At 41.4% G+C, this 19,258-nt stretch overlaps 1 protein-coding gene across 1 annotated transcript; it reads left to right on the top strand.

Moving 5' to 3' along the window:
• The first annotated feature begins 491 nt into the window (after positions 1 to 491).
• tmub2 (transmembrane and ubiquitin-like domain containing 2) lies at positions 492 to 18,948 on the top strand. The gene is made up of 5 exons (XM_068013272.1): positions 492 to 623; positions 4,531 to 4,633; positions 5,078 to 5,698; positions 16,510 to 16,807; positions 18,811 to 18,948. The coding sequence occupies exons 3-5, from the start codon at positions 5,100 to 5,102 to the stop codon at positions 18,865 to 18,867; spliced, it is 954 nt and encodes a 317-aa protein (XP_067869373.1). The 5' UTR covers positions 492 to 623; positions 4,531 to 4,633; positions 5,078 to 5,099; the 3' UTR covers positions 18,868 to 18,948.
• The last annotated feature ends 310 nt before the right edge of the window (positions 18,949 to 19,258 follow it).

Genomic DNA, 19,258 nt, shown 5'->3' with positions numbered 1-19,258 from the left:
GCGAAGAGCATTACTAGAAGCCAACAATATGATAGTCACCAAGAAACCCAATAGGGAATTGAGAATAAACTGCTTTAGCTAAAGAGTGGTGAAAATGTGGAACTTGCTACACAGGTTGAAGTGAAATAGTATAGATGCATTTAAGGGGGAACTGGACAAGCATATGAGGAAGAAGGGAATAGAAGGTTATGAAGATGAATTTATATGAGAGAAAAAGGGAGGTAGTGCGAGTGGAGCATAAATGCTAGCATGGACTCGATGGGCCGAATGGCTTTCTTCTATGCCATAAATGACTTTTTCCCATGCTTGGGTGACGGATACGCGGTGATGTCATGGCGTAGCACGGCCGGGTGACGGGAGCGCGGGTTTCGGTGACGTCATGGCGCAGCACGGCAGGGGGCCGGGGGTTGCGGTGACGTCATGGCGCAGCCCGGCAGGGAGACGGGAGCGCGGGTTGCGATGACGTCATGGCGCAGCCCGGCTGGGGACAGGAGCGCAGGTTGGAGTGACGTCACGGGCTGAGTGTGTTGATGGTAGCGGTGGAGGTTGGGAGGAATCTGCTGAGCGGACATTTCGCACGGACTCGACTCCTAGCACCCGGGGAACATGGTGTTAGGGGACAGGTGAGAAGAAGAGGAGGTGGGGGAGGCCGCTGCAGAGCGACGGATGGCCGAGTTGTATTGTATGAGTCAGTTACCCGGGCTTTGCAATGACGAGCTGGGCCGGGCCGAGCCGAGTTAGTGTGACAGCGAGAGCGGCTTGGTTTTAAGTCGGGGCTGGGCAGGATTGAGGCCGAGCCCTCCTCTCCCCGGCCTGGGCACGGGTGCAGCCGGTCCCTGTCTCTGCCAATGGGCAGAATGGTGAACTCCGGGTCTCTGCCCTGCCCGGCCCCTCAGATGGGAGGAGGAGGGGCAGCAGCAACAGAGTTTGCAACGTTTTAATTGTACAGAACCTATTTGTGGTGGATTTGCAGCGCGCCCTGGCAGCTTGCCCAGGGTAATGCTCTGTGGGCATTGACATGGTCATTCTAGAGGGTATTGTAGACATGAACCCTGTGTATGCGCACACACCTGGAGCCCAGTGTCTTAAACTCGAGTGGTGCGGAATTACAGAATCAGAAAACTCTGAAATAAATAAATATGGTAAAGTGCTGTGAAAATATTGCACAGTAAGAATTCTGGAATTGGTGCATAAATCAACTGAGCCAGTTTCAGGCTGGGTGTAAGATGTTACAGTCTCTAATGAGATGACCTCAAAACTCTGGACTGTTGAAATCTATCCACTCATCCAGGAGTAATTCTTAAATGTGGAAGAGTTGATTTCCTACTACAAAGAACCCATAAAACCTAAATTGGGTATGCTGGCTATAACCATGCTGTGTGTTATTCCAGGCACTTGATCCTTAAAGATAACCAAAAATCCCTTTGTTATATCTAGAGTTATCTCCTGCCCACCCACGCAAAGGTAATTTTTACACTACCTTTATGGTATACTTTTTGCATTCTATGAAGATGTACAGTTAAGAATAGATTAGAATAAAATTATTTCACAGCGAGTAAGTCTGCAGTCCTTACATTAATTCAGTTACAGCTTAAAACTTGAATGTAATTTATATTTCAATTGCTTAGCTAGCAGAATAAATACTGAACTATGGGCCGCAATCCGCATCCCACTTGTGGTGCTGAGCATAACTATGCACTCATGGTCATGGTTATTAGCTGCGTCTACTTATAGGAAATGCATTGCATCTCTCAGCTCCTGCTCATGTATTTTACACATTCATCCATCTCTTCCTGAATCAAGAAAGGAATGCAGTTATCCCTGTTCCCATGAAATCAATGATAAACCTTTGGAGCTCTAAAGGAACGATTAATGTGGAGATATGACTTACTTGATGCTGCAGGGATTGAATTGTTTCATACAAAACTGAGACATTTTGAGGCCTGTCTTTGGTTTATGTCACTGTCTTAATGTGAATGAGGCAAGGACTTAAACTTTTTTTATAAATTGTCTTGACTTGAGAAATGCTATTAAAATGCACGTTTTATTTCTTCAGATTATCATTGTTGCAATGAGCATTTTAAAGTCTTTTGTTGGAATAGGAATGTAGAGATAATTAAAGTACCAGTGCTTTAATCAGCTCAGGCCTCTCATTCCAGTATCAGATATGCTGCTGCATTGATTATTACAGGCAGATAGTAATGTTACTCTTGGCTTCATTTTAAGAATGTGGACCACAGCAGTGCATTACTGAAGGGTCTGCACATTAAGAAGGAAAAGGTATGTTCTGTGGTGCACTTCGAGGTGGGAGATTGGATGAAATGTTGATATTAGTCGATAAACAGTTGACACATTTTTATGACATTCCCCTCTCCACTACTTTAATGGAAGTCCCTCACTGCTTTATTTTAAATGGGTTATTGCTTCACTAAAATAGCATACAGAGCAATATCATGCAAATGTGTTAATGCCTTTATCCGATATCGCCCACAGTAATTCCTAGGCTAGATTGTCCCTGACTGAGGATGAAAATTGAAATGTGATGTGGGATAACCGACTGTGGATAATATTACAAAGGATGCCATTGGTGACTTTTAGCAGGGCACTCTTTGGGCAGGTCAGGAACTGGAGTTGCATATAGAGAAAGGGGTTATGATGACACATTCAAGGACTTCAGAGAGGGAAGCGATTGTTATAAATAGGGCAGTAACTGAAGAGGACAGAGGGATCATGGATGTTTATGAATGTAGTGAAGACAGCAGCCTTGAAAGATGGGCGAGATAAGCCTGAAAGACTGCCATTTGGAATGTCAAAAAGCATGAGGCTGTAAAACTGGCTGCGTGCTTGGTAAAGGTTTGGCAGAAGCTGCAAAGTAATATGGGAGGCCCTGGGGGAAGCGGGAGGTGACTAAGGCAGCTGAACAAATGGTAACAATTTAAGTTGAAGAAATACATGTGTTCTTCATATTTGGAGTTTAAGGCTTTAAGGGCATGGAGATTAGTAAATAGGTCTGGGCTTCAAGGGCTTGGATTACCATGGGTTGGGGTCACAGATTGAACGCCACTGAGGTCGGAGATGTCCGTGTTGGGAGTAGAATTTTTTTTGCCACAATCTATGTTAAACACTTCCAAGTCGAGCATAACATGAATTAGGCGTTAAAGAAGGCTCTGTATCTACAGAGGCTAATGGAAATGTTAGCTGTTGTCTCGAGGACTGAAGTAGAGCGGGTGGAAGTTGTGCTACAGCTGTGCAGAGCCCAGGTTAGACCCCATCTGGAGTGTTGTGTTCAGTTCTGGGCACTGCTCCTCAGGAAGGATATATTGGCCTTGGCGGGGTGCAGTGCAGATTCTCCAGAATGATATTTGGCCTAAAAGTGTTAAATTATGAGAGCCGGTTGCATATACTGAATTTGTATTCCCTTGAATGTAGAAGATTAAGGGATGGTTTATTTGAAGTGTCTCGGATGATTAAAGCATTTGATAGGATAACTAGAGAAGAACCATTTCCTCTGGTGGGAGAGTCCTGAACAAGGTGGCATAACCTTAAAATTAGAGCTAGGCAGTTCAGGGGTGATGTCAGGAAGCACTTCATCACACAAAGAGTAACAAAGAGAAATCTGGAACACATTCCCTCCAAAAAAACATGTTGAGGTTAGGTCAATTGGAAATCTCAAAACTGAGGTAGTTGGGGGCATGTGGTTATATTTGAGATAGTGTCATTCAAATATTTGCCAGTTCTGTGTTCAGGTCAGAAGTGTTCAAGATGGCTGCTATGGCATGATGAAAGAAGGAAATCCAAATGGAGAATATTTGCTTTTTCTGTCAGCTAATACCTACTTACAAGAGAAACAACTGACCACACATCAGTGTGGTGCATTGTTGATTGGGTAGCTGAGATTAGTGTTGGAGAGGTTGAGGAGGAGTTGACTTTCATTCCCCAAAACTCTGTACCTTTATGTAGTTCAGTCAAACTGAATTACACAGCAAGAGGTTAAGCCCATGGCAAGTTATTGTATAGCAACCAACCTATCACATTGTATCTTGGGTATTTAATTAAGCTGTTCATGGTATGCTATTGCCTTCCAATTCCCTGGAAAAAGAAAGGAAAGCCATTTGTATCTGTTTATCCCCTCCCTGTCCTGATTACCCATTTTTCTGATTTTTATTATTCTGCGTGTGTGTTGCTGCAAACATTTGTTGAACTGGTGCTGAAAGTCATTCCTAAGACCTTTTCTAGTACAAATTCAATCACTTGCTCACCTGGTCCTAACCATCTCCACCGGTATTAGGGTAAGTGGTTCTCCTTGTTTAGTCCTTGTCCAGATTCTCACCAGTCAGGAGATACCTCTTGTCTTAATTTACAAGATCATTCCATGCCACTGTTGATTTGCTTAGCTTTGCCTCAGGTGTTTGGCTGTTAAAATCTTGTAATTAAGTTTGTTATTGCACTGTTGCTATTCTGCCACATCGAGTGTGACCTTGACCTCTCCTGTATTGATATCATTTTTCTTTATATCTTTGTTTACACTAGAAAGAACCTACTGTAACTGCTGCGACCTAATACAAAAAAAAAGGTTTTGCAAAAAGTTGAATCCTTCACCATGGTCCCTTTTAAAGAAAAAGAAAGCAACATGGTATAATAATTATCTTTCTTTAGTTTTTCTTATTTTTGAATAGATTTGTTTGAGTGCTGCTCTCCGAATCGAGAACGCTGGCTAAGACAAATTAATGTGTGACATTGTAAGGAGCTAGTCTAGTCATGTTTTAATTGGGATTCCGCATATTGCCAGTTTCAATAACTTGTCTTGATTCAAAGTTGCTTAACTCAAATTATCTAATAATTCAACATGTTTTAAGCACTTTGCTATTTTATTTACATTGCTTATTTCAAATTATTGGAGGACTCAGAATTTTTAATGCAAAAATTAACTTAATTATCAGGAGTCGGCTACAATCAATAGGTAAACAGCAAAACATATTGGAATATTAAGATGTTTATTAGTGATGAGGATGGCAGGAAAGTGTGCTATAATGACAAGACTAGAGGCATTACTGACAGTGTTTTCATTTTCTCTTAGTATTTTTGAGAATTTTCTATAAATGGACCCCACCACCATGTCATTTATCGAAGGAGTTGGTGATGAAGTTACAGTTCTGTGTGGAATAATTCTCCTGGTACTCTCCCTTGTTCTCGCCTGGCTCTCCACACATGTTGCTGATCGTAGTGATCAAATATTTGGGACCATTGTTACCACAGGGAACTCATCGTTAGTGGGCCTAAGCAGTGTAGAGAGGTATGTGGCAAATGCAGCAACACCTGAGGCAGATGAAGCCCAGTCAGCCACTGCACCTGCTGAGCAAAAACCAGAGGAAGAAGGTGATTCTGGGATGGGAGCATCACCTGGCAATAATGGACCCACAAGTGAGCAGGTGCCAATTGAAGGGGCTTCTAATTTAACCGATTCGAATCTCGATCCTCTTTTGAACATACAGGGTTTGCGCAAGCGGGCATCAACCAGTGCGATTAGCACTGGAGAAGGACTGGACCGAGGAATGCTTGAGAACTGTAATGTTCACCCCCACACGGTGGATAGTGGTGAAGAGGGCGAAGGGCAAATTAAAGTGCGGCTGAAGTTTTTAAATGACACTGAAGAGGTTGCACGAGTAAAACCAGATGATACCATTGGGTTTCTGAAGAGGTAAGATATTTGTAAGTGTTATGACTGAGGCAGGAGGAGGGCACTGTTTATTCTAGTTCCACTTCTCCACGGGTCACAACATATATTTAAATTTATTCCCACTTACCGATACGGTCAATCAGAGACTCTATTTTTATCCCAGAATAAAACACACCAACCAGGTTTCTTTAATAAACAACAAAATTATCAGTTTATTCTAAAACAAGTCTTAACCAGTAATGGAGTAAAGCATAAGCACACAGACTGAAGTATTAAAGTTCCCTTTTTATCTCAGCCCCTCACACTTATTCACTCTCTCACACACACACATATACACCAGTTAACCGAAAAAAGGGGATTTGAGTTTTAGAGCTCTATTACAAAAAAAGACACAAGTTAAATACTTGCTAATTCTTGAAGAAGAGATATGGAAAGATGTCCTTTGTTTTAGTTTGGTGTCCCAACTGCATATAGACTGCTGTTACTGAGATCTTCCTAGAACAGTTCTTTTCAGGCGATGTTGAAAATCTGTTTTGGTAGGCTTTCCAAGAAATGCAGCAATAGAGGTTTCAGATAGACCTTACAGCAGAAATGCCGCAAGAGGTGTTTCAGTTTCTACACATTCACTACGCAGGGTTTCTTCAAATACAGGAGGAAAGAGGAGACTGACACATTGGATATGCAGGGTTTCTTTCCAAGAGAGAGAAAGAGATGAGCTGGGTTTCCTTGGCAGGCAAAAACCAACTGGCTTCCAAACAATTCACTCCAACTCACTGTCCAAAGCGAAACAAAAACAATGTCACAAAAATCAAGCCTCTTGACCTGTCACTTCGCTGTAAACATTTTCCCCAAGTCAAAAACAACAAGCTCTCTGCTGGTATTTTATCTGAAAACAGGTGCTTTCCAGTAAGGGCTTGTTTACAAGACAAGTCCAGGAAGCCTTCTGGTGACTTTTTTTAAAAAAAGACAAAGTTCAGCATCTCTTCAAACTTTCAGGTGAATCCATGTCCGTAATTCAACTACAAGTCCTTAAAAACATATTTTACAAAAAATAGAAGCACTCTCGTAACAGTAAGTTAAGATTATTCACAGGAGTAAAAAGTAGCTTTATCACAGAGCGCTTTGTTGTCACAAACTCTGAAATACTATACTAAAATTATTTTTAAAATGCTATTAAAATTTCAGTTGTAAAAAAATCCCAGATCTTTATTTTGCAACCATGTGACCAGATACTTTTGTAGTGTTTGAAAATGAAAGAAATCCTATGTGTAAAACATTGCTAACTGTTATGGAACAATTTGTTGACCATAGTAACAGTCAAAATACTATAAATATGGGAACTATCGTCTGAATTGACAAAGACCTGGGAGTTCGTTTGGTCACTGCTCGCTGCAAGCAGGTATGAATGCCATAGGAATCCTTGGTTCTGAGGGACTGCATCTCACCACTCTTGTTTTTTTTAAGCCTTTCAAAGTGTTTGACCTGAGGTGCTGCTGCGACCTCAGCATGAAGGTCCACGGACTTGGTGTCTCTGAATGACCTGATGGAGAAGGCTGTGCTCTCCGTGAGCCAGTAACAAGATGGATAAGCTTTCAGTGATTTAACTTTACAGAGTTCTCCCCAGGATTTATACCTCTCCTTCAAAAAGCCAATCTTTTTAGCTTTAATAAGATTTGCCCTTCCCCTTTTGTGGAAAATGCCACAAGGAGTTTTGTGGGATATAGTCCATCAGCTGCTTTTAACAGCCAGATTCTCTACGTGCATCTAACCTGTTCAAAATTCTTATGCATTTCACCTGCAGGCGACTGTTGTAATCTGTACACATCGAACACCTCAAGGCAGGCACTCTTATTTTCTTCAGACAAGCTGTTCAAACAGTTGGACCTGTGGGGATTGTAATTTTTTGTTTAGAACTAACTCCAGTAACCTGCAAGCACAACACACCGGTTGCAGCTGGCAAAGGATTTTGGATTTTTCAGAGTTTGGAGATGACTTTGACCAGGTTGAAATTTTTATTGGACAAATAATAAATTTGGCAAAATTGAAGTTAGTGGGAATCAGGGTGAAAACTCTCCACTGGTTGGAGTCATACCTGGCACAAAGGAAAATGGTTTTGGTTGTTGGAGGCCCATCATCTCAGTCACAGGACATCACTGCAGGAGTTCCCCATGGTAGTGTCCTTGGCCCAACCATCTTCAGCTGCTTCATCAATGACCTCTCCTCCATAAGGGCAGAAGTAGGGATGTTTGCTGATGATTGCATAAGCGTTCAGTTTTATTTGCAATTCCTCAGATATTGAAGCAGTCCGTGCCCGCATGCAATAAGACCTGGTCAACATTCAAGCTTAGGCTAATAAGTGGCAAGTAACATTTGTGCCACAGATGTGCCAGGGAATGACCATCTCCAACAAGAGAGAAATTAACCATCTCCTCTTGAGGTTCGATGGCATTACCATTGCTGAATGTCCCACTATCAACATCCTGGGGGTAACCATAGACCAAAATTTGTACTGGACCAGCCATATGAATACTGTGGCTTCAAGAGCAGGTCAGAGGCTGGGAATTCTGTGTTGAGTAACTCGCTTCATGACTCTCCAAGGCCTATCCATCAACTACAAGGCACAAGTTAGGAGTGTGATGGAATACTCTCCACGTGCACTGCAGCTCCAACAACACTCAAGAAGCTTGACACCATCCAGGACAAAGCAGCCCACTTGATGGGCACTCAGTCAATCACTCCAAACCTTCATTCCCTCCACCACTGTCTCTCATTAGTAGCAGTGTGTACCATCTACAAGATGCACTGCTGCAACTCACCAAGGCTTCTTCAACAACACCTTCCAAACCCATGACCCCTAACCACCTAGAAGGACAAAGGCAGCAGATGCATGGGAACACCACCTGCAAGTTCCCCTCTAATTCGCACACCATCCTAACTTGGAACTATATCGCTGTTCCTTCACTGTTGCTGGGTCAAAATCCTGAAACTCGCTCCCCACAGCACTGTGGGTGTACCTACACTACATGGACTGCAGCAGTTCAAGAAGGCGGCTCACTACCACCTCCTCAGGGGAAATTAAGGATGGGCAACAAATGCTCGTCTTGCAGTGATGTCCACATCCCATAAGCAGTTTAAAAAAATGTCACCATCAGAACCTTGATATGATGCCTGGAATGGCTCTCTGGCAAGTCTAATGCTTACACACCAAGGTAGGTGCCATATCACTGTAGTCTTTTGTGAGTTGTTGAAGGGTTGTAAGTATTTGTCCCAGGGCACCAACAGGATATGCAAAAGAAATCCTAGCACCTCTGTCCTGAACTACAGTTTTTTTTTGGGTCATCCTCTTGGAGACCCAGCTTGGGAAATCTTTTTGTTACCTTTTGTAGCCTAGAGGAGGCACGTTGTTGCAAATGCTTAGGTGCGATAAACCAAGGAGATTAGCTACTCCCTACATTTGAAGTCAGGATTACTTGTGTTTGAATAAAAGCAAAATACTGCAGATGCTGGAAATCTGACATAAAAACAAGAAATGCTGGAAATACTCAGCAGGTCTGGCAGCATCTGTGGAGAGAGAAGAGATGCAAGGTCATTGACCTGAAACGTTAACTCTGCTTCTCTCTCCACAGTTGCTGCCAGACCTGCTGAGTATTTCCAGCATTTCTTGTTTTTATTACTTGTTTTTGAATCTGGAGGCATTCTAGCAGCTGAAGTCACAGAATCACAGAATAGTTACAGCACAGAAAGAGGCTGTTTGGTCTGTTGTGCCTGCGCTGGCTCTCCAAAAGAGCAATTTACCCAGTGCCGCTCACCTGCCGCCTTCCTGTAGCCCTGCGCATTTTTCCTTTTCAGATAATAATCCAGTTCCCTCTTCAGTACCTCAATTCAACCTGCCTTCAACACACTGTCAAGCAGTGTAATCCAGATCCTAACATGAGGTTTTTCCTTATGTCCTCATTGCTTGTTTTGCCAGTTACCTTAAATCTGTGCCCTCTTGTTATCGATCTTTCCACAAATGGGAACAGCTTTTCCCTATCCACTCTCAGCCCCCCTCATGATTTTGAACAGTTCTAAGAAATCTCGTCTCAATCTTCTCTTCTGCGAGGAAAACAGTCCCAACGTCTCCAGTCTATCCACGTAACTTAAGTTCCTCATTCCTGGAACCATTATCATGAATCTTTTCTGTACCCTCTCTAATGTCTTCACATCTTTCCTAAAGTGTGGCACCCATAACGGGACACAATACTCCAGTTGAGGACCAACCATTGTTCTTTACAAGTTTAACATAACTTCCTTGCTTTTGAACTCCATGCCCCTATTAATGAAGCCATGGGTGCTATATGCTCTATTAACCGCTCTCTTAACCCATCCTGCCACCTTCAGTGATTTATGCATATATATACCCAAGTCCCTCTGCTCCTGCACTGCCTTTAGATTGCACCCTTTATTTTATAATGTCTCTCGGCGTTCTTCCTAGCAAAATTAATCACTTCACACTTCTCTGCATTAAATTTCATCTGCCACTTGTCCGCCCGTTCCACTAACCTGTATGTCCTTTTGAAGTTCTACACTATTCTCCACACAGTTCACAATGTTTCTAAGTTTCGTATCATCTGCAAATTTTGAAATTGTGCCCTGCGACCAGGGTCTAGGTCATTAATATATATCGAAATAGCAAGGTCCTAACGCCTAAAATAAAAGCAAAATACTGCAGATGCTGGAAATCTGAAATAAAAACAAAAAGTGCTGGAAAGTACTCAATAGGTCTGGCAGCATCTGTGGAGAGAGAAGCAAAGTTAATGTTTCTGGTCAGTGACCTTTCATCAGAACTGGCAAAGGTTAGAAATGTAATAGGTTTTAAGCAAATAAAGTGGGGGTGGGACAAAAGGGAAGGTGTTGATAGGATATAGGGTCACAGAGAATAATTGACGAGGTCATGGGACAAAGGCAAAGAGCGAGTTAATAGTGTGGTGAAAGACAAAGCATTAGTGCAGAGAGGGTGTTAAATGACAGAATAATGAAAGCCCTAGCCAAAAGCGCAAACATGAAAAAAATGGGCAGGCACATGGTAAAAAAAAATAGAATGATGAAACAAACTAAAATAAAATAAAATAAAAAGTAAAGCTAAAAATAAAAAGAGGGGGCCAGACATGCTCTGAAATTATTGAACTCCGTGTTCCGTCCGGTAGGCTGTAGCGTGCCTTGTCGGTAAATGAGGTGCTGTTCCTCGAGCTTGTGTAGATGTTCGCTGGAACACTTCAGCAAGCCCAGGACAGAGATGTGGGCATGAGAACGGGGGGGGGGGGGGTGGGTGTTGAAATGGCAAGTGACAGGAAGCCACCCAATCACAGATTGGGTGATTGCTTTGTGGAACACCTCCACTCCGTCCGAAAACATGGCACTGAGCTTCCTGTAGCTTGCCCTGGGGAACTCCACTACAAACCTTCCTCCAATCCGGAAAACATCCATTAATACCACTCTGTGTCCAGTCACTCAGCCAATTTCATATCCATGTTGCTACCGTCCTTTTTATTCCATGAGTTCTACCTTTGTTCACAAGTCGGTTGTGAGGCACTTTATCAAATGATTTTTGGAAGACCATGAACATCACATCAACAGCATTACCCTGATCAATCTTCTCTGTTACTTCCTCAAAAAACTCCAGCAAGCTAGTTAAACACAATTTGCCCTTCACAAATCTGTGCTGGCTTTCCTTAATTAGCCTGCATTTACCCAGTGACTATTAATTTTGGCCTGAATTATCATTTCTAGAAGATTCCCCACCACTGAGGTTAAACTGGCCTGTAGTTGCTGGGCTTATCTTTACCCAATTTGTGAACAAGGTTGTAACATTTGCTTCTCTTTCCACAGATGCTGCCAGACCTGCTGAGTGATTCCAGCATTTCTTGTTTTTATTTCAGATTTCCAGCATCTGCAGTATTTTGCTTTTATTGTAACATTTGCAGTGCTCTGGTCCTCTGACACTACTGAATCTAAAGAAGACTGTAAAATTATGGCCAGTGCCTTTGCAATTTCCACTGTCACTTCCCTCAGTATCCTTGGATGCATCTCATCTGGTCCTGGTGTCTTATCAGTTTTAAGTACAGCTAGCCTATTCCAATACCACCTCCTTATCAGTTTTAAACCCTTCAAGTGTCTGAATTACCTCCTCTTTCACCATGACCTGCACAACAGTATCTTCCTTGGTAAAGACAAGGTGCAAAGTATTAATTTCATACCTCAGCCGTGCCCTCTGCCTCCATGCGTAAATCCCCTTTTTGATCCCTAATCAGCCCGACACCTCCTTTTACCACCCATTCACTATTAATATGCCTATAGAAGACTTTTGGATTCCCCTTTACATTAGCTGCCAGTCTCTTTTCATAGTGAACCATCAAGTGAACCACATGCTTCAGTAGGACATGATGCAGGTGATTTGATGAGGCAAGGTAATGAAATTACTTTGTAGTTTTGTGAGCTTTGCAAATAATTAGGGTCCTGTACCTATTAATTTCTTAGAATTTTTCTGTTTGCTAATTGGTTGCTATGATTGCCCACATAACAGTCACTACACTTCAGAAGTCATGTTAGTTGTGAAAACGTTTGGATGTGCTGAGGACATGAACTGTGCTATATAAATGCAAGTTCATTTTTTCTGAAAAAGATAGATCCAGAATGACTTCTTGTAATTAAGATAGTTTGCTCAGGAGATTGGCTGACTGCAGTGGACTGTGAAAATACTTTCTTTTGATGTGCTTGTTCATCTGTGGTACTGTTAAAGGTTTTATTCCCTAGACAGTAGTTACTAGCTCTCCCATTGAGCCATAAATCTGTCCCCAAAGTGTTTATGAAATACAGTTTTATTGTTGCGGCCTAACTACAGCTGTGACACTTGCAGATCTATCCTTATTTACATAGTTGACTTGTCAGATCACTTGTATCAGAAGACTGCAAGGATGGGATTTCAAAAGATTTGCTCTGTGTTCTTGTCAACTAAAAGATATTCATTTTGGAGCCAAATTAAGGATATTTGTGGCTCTTTGAACAACTCTAGAAATTCTTCCTTACAAACACTCCAGAGCATGGCATCTCCTTGTACCAAGAACTGCAGCTATTTGCAAAATACAACTTGCATATTCTCAGTCCGAAAGTATGTTGGTGCTAAATGCAAGTTCCCTGTTTCACAGCTGGTTGTGATGAATCAGATGACTTTTAGTTGGTCTTCGAACTAAAGGTAATATCAGCATTCAGGTTACACCATCTATCACCACTTGGTGATGTTACAGGACATCTGGAGTCAAAACCTTTGCACTGTGTGGAATCCAAACGGGCTGAGCTCCAAGCAGCAAAGTTGCCCTTCAAAGCAGAAACTTACTTTTATAATGCAACTTATCACAGAATCGTTACAGTGCAGAGGAGGTCATTTGGCCCATGGTGTCCGCACCGGCTCTCTGAAAAAGCAACTCCCTCAGTTCCATTCCTCTGCCTTCTCCCCATAATCCTGCACATTTTTCCTTTTCATATAACTGTCTAATTCCCTTTTGAATGCTTCAGTTGAACTTGCCTCCACCACGTTCTCAGGCAGTGCATTCCAGACCTCAAGCACTCGCTGCGTGAAAAAGTTTTTTCTCATGTCACTTTTGCTTCTCTTACCGAATACTTCAAATCTGTGCCCTCTTGTTCTCGATCCTTTCACAAGTGGGAAAAGTTTCTCTCTATCTACTCTGTCCGGACCCTTCATGATTTTGAATACCTCTATCAAATCACCTCTCAGCCTTCTTCCCCAAGGAAAACAATCCTAACTTCTCCAATCTATCTTCATAACTGAAATTCTTCATCCCTGGAACCATTCTCGTGAATCTTTTCTGTACTCTCTCCAGTGCCCTCACGTCTTTCCTCAAGTGCAGTGCCCAGAATTGGACGCAGTACTCCAGCTGAGGCCGAACTGGTGTCTTATACAAGTTCAATATAACTTCCTTGCTCTTGTACTCTATGCCCCTATTAATAAAGCCAGGGTATTGTATGCTTTATTAACCATGCTCTCAACCTGTCCTGCTACCTTCAGTGACTTATGCACATATAAGCACATATGTTCCTGCACACCCTTTAGAATTGTACCCTTTATTTTATATTGTCTCTCCATGTTCTTCCTACCAAAATGAATCTGTTCACATTTCTCTGCATTGAACTTCCTCTGCCACCTGTCTGCCGATTCCACCAACTTGTCTATGTCCTTCTGAAGTTCTACACTATCCTCCTCACAGTTCACAATGCTTCCAAGTTTCATATCATCTGCAAACTTTGAAATTGTGCCCTGTACACCAAGGTATAGGTCATCAATATATATATCAGGAAAAGCTTGGATCCCTGGGGAACTCCGCTACAAACGTTCCTCCAGCCTGAAAAACATCCATTAACCACTACTGTTTGTTTCCTGTCACTCAGCCAATTTCGTATCCATGTTTTTAGTGTCCCTTTTACTTCATCAGCTACAAGTTTGCTCACAAGTGTGTTGTGTGGCACTATCAAACTCATCTCTCAATTATACTAAATTGCTACATATGCAATAAATTGCTTTGGAGTGTAGCCACATTTGCTGTGGAGGTAAATCTCTGTCATTTTGTGTTAAATAAATAATTAGGTCCCACAAACAGCAAGGAGATGAATGACCAGTTGATCTGGTGTTCGTGGTGTCAGCTGAAAGAAGAGCACTGGACAGGAACACTGGAAGAACTGCCTGCTCATTGAGCAGTGCTATGCGATCTTTAATATCCATTTGAACCACCAGTAAAGGCAAATGGGACCTAAACTTAACATGTCATCCAAAGGATTATATCTCTGTCAATGCAACACCTCTAATTATTGCACTGAAGTGTCAACTTCAGCTATGTGCTCACATCCTTGAGTGAAGATTGGATCCACATTTTTATTTGGAGTCAAGAGACTACAAAGTGAGTCATGCTGACTCTTGCCTGGAAGAGAGAGGGAGACCATTCTGATGCACCTAACCTCTAAGATTCCTGCATTTCAACAACCTCTACACAGATCACAGATGGAGCATAGAATTTAATACATGAATGCAAGAAGGCGTTACAACTTGGATGTAGATGGAACAACCCTATCTGCTAAAATAGGCAGTCCTTAATATTTTATGGGATTTGTATGTCTCCTTGTGCTGCTCTGAAACAGACTGACAAAGTGATAGTTAACTGTATTCTACATTATTGTTGCTTACCAGATGAGGAAACCAACTTGTCATTCCATTAGTTAACTTCTGTGACCTGGAGGCCATGCTGGACAGTGTCTACAGGGCTGCTGCTAGGAAAAGGCTCTCACTTTTAGCAAGTTGTAGTGTTTTGATCTGTTGGCCAAAATTAACAGTTTTCATTCTCTATAGAGCAAACATTTTTCCTTGATACTTTCTCGTCTCTGTAGTGATTTGTTTGTATAATTGGAATATTGTACTGTATTGATTTTAATTTCTGCCCGGGGGTAGGAAAGGGAACATCTGCCACTAATTCAGCTCTCAAAGCTATCACCTGTTCTTGCTGGAAAACTTGTGTATGTAGGCATTGTATGGGGATGTGATCAGGCTCTCCCATGGATCATAGTCTGCCAGCATTGATTGTCTGGGTTCTTGCCTGAAGAATGGTCACTTAGGTAAAACTGAAGCACTGCCAGTGATAGCATCTCACTAATAAAAGTCATCATCTTCAGAGTGGAAAGGAGAAATTTGTAGGGATGAGGAATAGAACTGATTATTGGAAGAGATCAATTTGTTAATGACATCAGAATACTGAAAAGAGGTTGTGAATTTATTGGCAGCTCCTAGTAATCGCCATAAACAAGCAAGTCATTCTACTGGGATTGAAATGAGTGATTCTATTCAAATGAATAACATAGGCCAGGTCAACAGATCAGCTTGTTGGACAATTTATCAAAAACAGGAAATTTTAAATGTGAAATATTGAAAATTATGTCAAAATGATTTCAAGTGTTGCAGAAATGGATTCCTACATTCTCAGATTTCTAAATGAAAGACTACTGGGAGTCTAATCGAGGGGAACCTAATTTCAGAGCCATTTTGTATGGGACTTGGGGTTCAATGAAGATGAAACAGGTACAAAGCAAGTGAAGAGTAAATTGGAATGCACGGCTACAAAGCTTTCCAGTTTAAATGGTTCTCAATCTACTTAATGCAGCTTAGTAAATAACAGAAATCTTAAAAATCATATGATTTGGGATCTAATGAAATGGTATGTTTGCATTGTAAGATCCTACAAGAAAACTGGCTCCTCAGCTGTTCATTTTGGAACAGGAGTTACATTGGAAGTCTGATGACAAATCCTACAACTGAATCATAGAGCTCAGGAAGGTGTCAGGTTTGATCTCCAGTCTATGCTGAGCTAGTTGATCACAAATGGGATAGTGGAAGCTGCAGTTGTCTTCTGCACTGAGCTGGAGAGGGTTTCACACCGATTGCTATATAGCAACTCCTGCTGAAAGTGCATGTGTGGACATTGCTTACTGCCTGTACTCTCAATACAAGTACTGGGCATTTAGACAAAGTGCCAAAGGCTGGCTGACTGTAGAACTGTATCCCAGCAAGAAGTCAATGCCTTCAGGTGGAGGAGAATTGGCAGTACCAAATTATGGAAACAAGAAGTATGTTCACTAATCGATTATAGATTTTCTTTTTGTCACCACTAATTTATTGTCTGACCTCAGTGCTATTTTTCTATTTAGAGTTTATTAAAATTGTTCTGACTAATTTTCTCTGACTCGCCACTTCTATTTTCTCTCCGTTTCTGTGTCTCCTTTCTCCCTCTTCCCAGCAAATACTTCCCAGGACAAGAGCAGCAAATGAAGTTAATTTACCAGGGCCAGCTTCTGCAGGACCAGTCCCGTACCCTTGGGTCCCTCAACATCACAGATAACTGTGTCATCCACTGTCACATTTCGCAGACTTCATCCTCCCCCGGCCCTGCTGTTTCCTCGGTGGTGGAGCAGAACCAAGCTGCCCTTAACGTTGGCAATCTGATGATCCCAGTTTTTGTCATCATGCTTGCTGTAGTCTGGTACTACCGCATCAACTACCGCCAATTCTTCACTGCACCAGCTACAGTTTCCCTGGTTGGTGTTACCGTTTTCTTCAGTTTTCTCGTTTTTGGCATTTACGGTCGATAAAGGCACAGTGATGTATTCTCATTCATCTTGATCATTGCTTATCCAGCCCAACTGAATGTGGTGTTACTGGTCAATGTTGAAATAAGATGTGATGTGGAACCAGCGTATTTAAAGAAAACAGGGATCCAGCTTGGCACTGACTTGAGTACCATGCTGTTGGCAACTTAATAGCATTTAATGATATAAGTCTAAAAAAAGGCCTAGCTAGGAAAATGATCATTTACAATTAGAGAGAGTCTGGAATGGGGATTTTACTGTTGATTTATAAAAGGATAAGGTTATATTGAGCCAAATAATGTTCCATACAGTCAAATCCTGATAAATGTAAAGCAAATTTGTCCCAAAAGAAAATTCAAGGAACCATGAATATAGAAGATCATGTCTTGCATTCAAAGAATATTAAACTGCCGACATAAAAATCCAAGTTTCAAACTCAAGGATTATTGTCCTTGACTATCCAAAATATCCAAGCGTCTATGGCATTAAAGGTATCTGTTTGGATTTTTTATAGTGCCAGTGAATGGAAATTAGCCATGCATCAGGCATGCATTTGTCCGGGCTGCACTATATTTACAGTACCAGTGGTTAGCTTGTAAGCCCAAGAAGTTGTTTTTAGGAGATGGGATGTCTCCATATTACTGTAAAGCATGATATATAAAAGCTATGATTCATTGCACCAACAGACAAAGCCTTGTTAAGTGGACAAAGAAGGTGTTACATTATATTGTTATAGTGGTCTCCAAAAGCCAGGTTGATGGAGACTAGAGTAAAAAATGTATCCTTCTTTGTCTACAACCGCTCAATGCCTTTATTCATGGCAGTTGGCAAAGGAGCTCAACAAATGATCAATTCTACGAGTTTTACCCCCTGATTTTTTTTTGAATGTCAGGCTATGTAATATTTACATGATTTTTTTTTATAACTGCTTGATCATGTTAAGGTGCAGCAACCATTGTATTTGCATAATTGTATTAAGATGTGTCCAATCTCTGGTTTGCTCCATGACTGCTTTCCTAATATTGTATCATGTTATCCTAAGATTACACTGTACTGCTTGCAGTTAAAGGTCAGAGTTTGACAGGGAAAAGTGGGGAGAGAATGTACAAATTAGACAGCCTTAAAGAGAAGGAAAGTTCTGCAACCAGAAAAAGCAGCAAATATTTAAAAGGTGGACCAGTGGAGGATGGAGGTTTAATAATTAGAAAGGAGAGTTTTACAAAGAAGCCACAGCTACAAATGAGAAACGTGGAATAGAGCTTTAAAAAGAATACAACAGCAGCAGAGATTTAATTAGAATGTCTGTCACCAATTTTAAATCCACAGCTTACATGGTTCAATGTTGTAAAAAGGTCTAATTCCCCTAAATTTGTTACCTAATAGGTGGGTTATATGTGCATCGCAGCAGTCCCTTTCCACTGAGTCTAATGCTCCACAGGAATTGCAGCAAAGGTTGGCTCAAGTGATCTGTGCTTAGGGTAATACTTATCAAACTTCACTATTTTAAAACAAGCCTTTATGAAGAGAGAGCTGCTTATTTTGGAGATGTTTTCAATAGAAAATCAAGACTCTGGTATAAGCCTAAGGAAAAGCTAATAAAGAGTAATCTTACTGAATACTTGAGAAAGGGAAAGTACCATGGTAGATACCCTGAACAGAGGGGGGAGCAGCAGGGTACCTGAAGGAAGAGGAGTGTAGCCTACAAGGTCGGGAGGTCTTGCAGGCTGGTACCTTGAAGGAGGTGGGGTTGGTAAACCCCAGTGTATACGGAGACACTCAGAAGGGAGAGGGAGGCTTGTGGTCAGATGGTGAAGGGAGCATGTTGGCTACCTAATAAGAGAATCAGTATCCTGAGTGCCCAGAGGGAGCTGTCAATATCTCTGCTGCTTTTATAACTTTTTAAAAATTGTTTGTGCCTTTGTAATTTTTAAATATTGCTGTTTATTTTTCAGATCTGTAGAACAAACATGTATTGTGCTGAAAGGAGGGCATTGGGTTATTGGGTTTAAAATCTGTAACATTTCTGAAATGTTCTCCCTTTGTTTCGCAATAACAGCTCATTGAATGTAATTAAACACAGAAGCTAGTTCTGGGTTTGTGGTGGTTCATTTATTTATGTTCATGTATGATGTAGGGAATTGGTACTGATTGAGTACTACAAGTAGGACTGAACTTGAGCAAAGATGACCTACAGGTCAGAATTCATTCATTTATATTTTCTATAATACCATCTTTTTAAGTGGTAATACATATATCTATTTCTTCAAGCATGTTGCTGCTGCAATTTGCTGTCTTATGGCTTTAATTTCCTGATGAAAGTGACAAAACATAGTTTAAAAATTCCTATACATTTAAAAGAATCTATTTTGGTGAGTCCCATTGCCCCTAAAAGCTAATTTC

This window comes from Heterodontus francisci, chromosome 33, assembly GCF_036365525.1.
Source record: "Heterodontus francisci isolate sHetFra1 chromosome 33, sHetFra1.hap1, whole genome shotgun sequence".
NCBI classification, from domain to species: domain Eukaryota; kingdom Metazoa; phylum Chordata; class Chondrichthyes; order Heterodontiformes; family Heterodontidae; genus Heterodontus; species Heterodontus francisci.
The sequence above is the reverse complement of the archived record's forward strand: the minus strand, read 5'-3'. Positions and strand labels throughout refer to the sequence as shown.

Bases quoted from the DNA above. Each gene is read 5' to 3' on its own strand.
- tmub2 (XM_068013272.1), top strand. From the start codon at position 5,100: ATGGACCCCACCACCATGTCATTTATCGAAGGAGTTGGTGATGAAGTT. The intron at 5,699-16,509 runs GTAAGATATTTG...CCCTCTTCCCAG, and splicing joins ACCATTGGGTTTCTGAAGAG to CAAATACTTCCCAGGACAAG. The intron at 16,808-18,810 runs GTTGGTGTTACC...TTTATTTTTCAG, and splicing joins CACCAGCTACAGTTTCCCTG to ATCTGTAGAACAAACATGTA.